Source organism: Verticillium dahliae, genomic scaffold (genome assembly GCF_000150675.1).
Source record: "Verticillium dahliae VdLs.17 supercont1.13 genomic scaffold, whole genome shotgun sequence".
Lineage (NCBI taxonomy): Eukaryota > Fungi > Ascomycota > Sordariomycetes > Glomerellales > Plectosphaerellaceae > Verticillium > Verticillium dahliae.
The window spans coordinates 569,372-573,759 of NW_009276944.1; the positions used below are offsets into that span (position 1 = coordinate 569,372).

Here is a 4,388-nt window from a genome sequence, read left to right on the forward strand (position 1 = left end):
CCCGCCCCCAAGAGAGACCCCTCTTCCCTCTTCGATTTCAGGGTATTGAAAAAATGCACTTGTCCCGACCTTCTCCTTGCCGTAGACGGGGTCCACACTCTTTCGTGCTCACTGGGGGGGGGGGGGAGGGTGTCCTTCAAAATTTTAGAGAGGGGGTGTGCCCCTTTTCCCCCATAAATTTAGCCCCTCTACCCTTCTTAGTATCACCCCCCCCCACTCCACGGGAGGAGTGTTTCCCCCCCCCTCATTTAACCCAGGGGGGGGGAGGTCCCTCAGGATCCCCGCCGGGGCGTGGGTCAGTCTGGCGCGGTCGAAGAGGGGCGTCGACGCGAGGGCGCGCAGCGGGTGCGTCAGGGAGGCGTCCTGCTGCATCCACGCGGGCCGGTGCGCCCAGGCCTCCTCGACGAGGAGGGGCGCCATGGGGGCGAGCATGCGCAGCAAGCCGTGGAAGACGGGCTCGATGACGCCGCCGCCGTCGCCGCAGTAGAGCCTGTCCTTGGACGCCTCGAGGTAGAAGGCCGACAGGTCGTTGGCGACCCAGCGGTTGATGGCGGCAAAGGCCCGGTAGAACTCGTGGGCGGCAAAGGCGGCGCGCACGTCGGCCGTCACGTCCTCGAGCTGCACGAGCGCGATGCTGTCGGCGGCGGTCAGCGGCGCGGTGCGGGCCGCCGGGTGCATGGAACCGAGGAGCATGCGCAGAATGGTGCGGTAGCGGATGAGAACCGAGTGGATCGACTTGAGCGTCGTTTCGCCAATGGCCACATCCTTGGTGAACTCGGACGAGGCGGCCCACAAGCGCAGGGCGTCGGGGCCCAGGGCATCATACACGGGACCCTTGGCCGCCTTCTTCGCCTCGCCGCGGAGCTTGAGCGGCGGCAGCAGGGTGCCGTCCATGACCTGGGCCGGCGAGATGATGTTGCCCAGGGACTTGGACATCTTGTTGCCCTTGGCGTCGAGGGTGAAGCCGTGGGTGATGAGCGTCTTGAAGGGAGAGGAGGCCGACGGCGAGGCAGGGGCCGACGAGGTAGAGGCTGACGAGGCAGGGGCCGACGAGGCAGAGGCCGACGAGGCAGAGGCCGACGAGGCAGAGGCCGACGAGGCAGAGGCCGACGAGGCAGGGGCCGACGAGGCAGAGGCCGACGAGGCAGAGGCCGACGAGGCAGAGGCCTTCTGCGCGGCGACGTAGGTGAGGAGACTCGACTGGAACCAGCCGCGGTGCTGATCCGAGCCTTCGAGATAGACATCGGCCGGCCCCTCGCCCAGCGTCCAGCTGCTGCCGCTGTCAAACCAGACATCCATCGTGTCGGTGCCGCGGCGGTAGGTGGTGGTGGTTTCCTTGTTCTTGTTCAGAGAGGGCGCGATCCAGGCGGGCTCCCCCGGCGGGTCGGCGAACCAGGCGTCGATGCCGCGCGCGCGAACGACCGAGATGATGTGGTCGACCGACTCGTCGGTGACGACGGCGCGGCCCTCGGCGTCGTAGAGCGCGGGGATGGGCACGCCCCAGGCGCGCTGGCGCGAGATGCACCACTCGCTGCGGCCGGCGACGAAGCTCTCGAGCCTCTTGCGGCCGGCGTCGGGCACGAACCTGACGTGCTCGAGGGCGGCGAGGGCGCCGGCCTTGATGCTGTCGACGTCGGCGAACCACTGCTGCGTGGCGCGGACGACGACGGGCTGCTTGGTGCGCCAGTCGTAGGGGTACTTGTGCCTGTACCTCTCGACGTGCAGCACGTCGGCGTGCTCGTCGAGGAGCGCCAGCACGGCCTTGCTGCCGCCCTTGAGGATGGGAGAGGCGTCGGTGAGGCGTTCCGGGGCGTCGGGAAAGGCGTCCCTGGTGAAGTGGCCCTCGTCGTCGATGGGGGCCGCGGCGTCGATGCCGAGGCCAGAGCAGACGGCGTAGTCGTCGAAGCCGTGGCCGGGGGCGCAGTGAACGAGGCCCGAGCCCGCGTCGGCCGACACAAAGTCGGCGTGGATGACGGGTTGCGAGGCGGATGACTTGCCCCGCAGCCTGTTGGCGTACCGCAGCTGCTTGAGGTTGGCGCCCTTGGTCGACCACAGAATCTCGCGGCGGGTGTCGGGAAAGAGGGTGTCGAGGATCTCGCTTCGTTGCTGCGCCACAATGTACGCATCGCCGTGGATGGCGACGACGTGGTAGTCGAGCTCGTCGTGCACGGCAATGGCCCGGTTGGCGGGGAGGGTCCAGGGTGTCGTCGTCCAGATGATGGCGTAGAGGTTTCGGCCCTCCAAGCCTCTCGCGTGCCGGACCTCGTCCATGATGGCGTTGGCGTCGGCGGCGATGGGGAATCGGATGTAGGCGGCCGTCGACACGTGGTTCTCGTTGTACTCGAGCTCGGCCTCGGCGAGGGCGGTGCGCGACGAGGGCGACCAGTAGACGGGCTTGTGCTTGCGGTAGATGAGGCCGTCTCGCACCATCTGCTGGAACAGGCGCAGCTGCCGTATCTCGTAGTCGGGGTCCATGGTGGTCCATCGCGCGTCCCAGTCGGCCATGACGGCAAAGGAGCGGAAAGCGTCCATCTGCTCGAGCACCGTCTTGGCGGCGAGGGCGCGGGCCGACGTGCGGATCTCGACAGCGGTCATGCCCTTGCCCTTGCCCTCGGCGATGCCCTTGCCCTCGGCGATGCCCTTGCCCTCGGCGATGCCCTTGCCCTCGGCGATGCCCTTGCCCTGGGCATCGCCGAGGGCCTTGAGCTCGATGGGCAGGCCGTGGCAGTCCCAGCCCGGGCGGTATTCGACGCGGCGGCCCTCCTGGACCTGGACGCGCAGGATCATGTCCTTGAGGACCTTGTTGAGGCCGTGGCCGACGTGGAGGCCGCCGTTGGCGTAGGGGGGGCCGTCGTGCAAGACGAACTTGTCGCCGGTGCGATTGGCCGCCTGCCACTTGTAGAGGTCATCGGTGCATCGTCGCAGGTATTCGGCTCGGAACTGGGGGAGGGGCCTAGGTCTGCGGGTGATGGGCCGGTTAGCTGGTGTCGAGGCGCGGCGGTCGGCGGGGGGCTCACGGCAAGGTGGACTTGGGCAACCTCAAGGTTGATGTCCAGGACTTTGACATGATCTTGTTGGGCGCATAGCTGGTTGTGCGCTTTGTGTCGTGGGTTTGATGAAGCTCGGGCGTTGACGTTGACGTTGACGTTGTCGCGGTCGCGGTCGTCGCGGTTGATCGATCAAGCAATTTTTGAGTGGGGCCGCAGCTGCTGGCGCTCCACTGAGAGGAGGTCTGGCCGCTATATCTTGCGTTCTTCTCTGCTATGTGCCTGTGAAGGAGGCGGTCTTTTTTTTTTTTTTTTTTTTTTTTTTTTTTTTCCTTTTTTTCTTAAAGTTGGCATGTAGAAAATAATGACCCTTTCCTTGTACGGTTGAGTGGTTGACATGGCATTGTGAGCGGCAGGTTGAGGGACATCCATCTGTAGTTTCTGGTGTAACTTCTCCTGGTTGACGAATGCATCAAGGGCCCAGAAAGAGAAAAAAAGAAAAGAAAACTGCACTCTGACTCTGCATTCTGCACAATGTTTTTTTTTTCATTTCATTTTTCTCTTTCAAGACCCTCAAAGTCAAGTCAAGGTCACCTCCGGATACAGACCTTTGTGCTCAATTAGCTCACCGCCCTCTATCAACCCTATATAAAGTCAGAGACGAGCAGATGACATGGCAGAAATGAATAGGTGTTACTCTCTAAGGAATATATCCTATTCATTTCTGCCATGTCATCTCCTCGTCTCTGACTTTATATATGCCCAAAACACCTCATCAGCCAGGCCAGCAGCAAGCGTTATATATAGACCCATGTCACAACCTAGCTTATAGCTGCCGGCTGTAAGACAGTTGCCCAAGGACCTTCTCAGTAGACCAAGCTTGGCACAGTAAGTGATTCCAATTATCAAATCGTAGCTTGATTTTATCAATGCCTCGCATAGGCATCCAGTACAGGACATGGGCGAAGCATCCTCCAAACTCCCACACCACGCCATGACCTGCCCAGGCGTGATAAAAAGCCACACGCCTTCAAGGTGAGCCTACTTTGCTCTGGAATTCTCTTGATTCAATCACCGGCGACATATCAAGGACAAGTCTACCTTTATTAGGTTAAGCCAATGCAACGTATAGTAGAAGGATTCATTGATTGGAGACATGCGAGTTGAGAGAGTTGCAAAGTTGGCCGTCTGTCTGATACCAGTGTTTGGCGGATGTAGAGTAGGACGAAGAGTGCGGCTCAAGTCGCCCTTGCCTGTGTCTTATCCTGCTACTACTCCTCAAAGTCGTTTGATCCCTTTAGTCCCCAAATTTGGCCTCGGAAAGAGCCTCAAGGTGGATCTCCGCAAGTATAAGCTCCTACATGATTGAGGCGAATATGCCCCTAAATATAGGCACTGTAT

At 61.4% G+C, this 4,388-nt stretch overlaps 1 protein-coding gene across 1 annotated transcript in view; it reads right to left on the bottom strand.

Annotated features, from left to right (window-relative positions):
- VDAG_06128 (isoleucyl-tRNA synthetase) overlaps positions 1–3,386 on the bottom strand; it is a gene marked incomplete at both ends in the record, with an annotated part of 3,739 nt that extends 353 nt beyond the window's left edge. The window contains 2 exons of the mRNA XM_009659142.1: positions 193–2,959; positions 3,370–3,386. Coding sequence (XP_009657437.1) covers positions 193–2,959; positions 3,370–3,386 — 2,784 coding nt within the window. The remainder of the gene's footprint in view (positions 1–192; positions 2,960–3,369) is intronic.
- Positions 3,387–4,388: the final 1,002 nt, after the last annotated feature.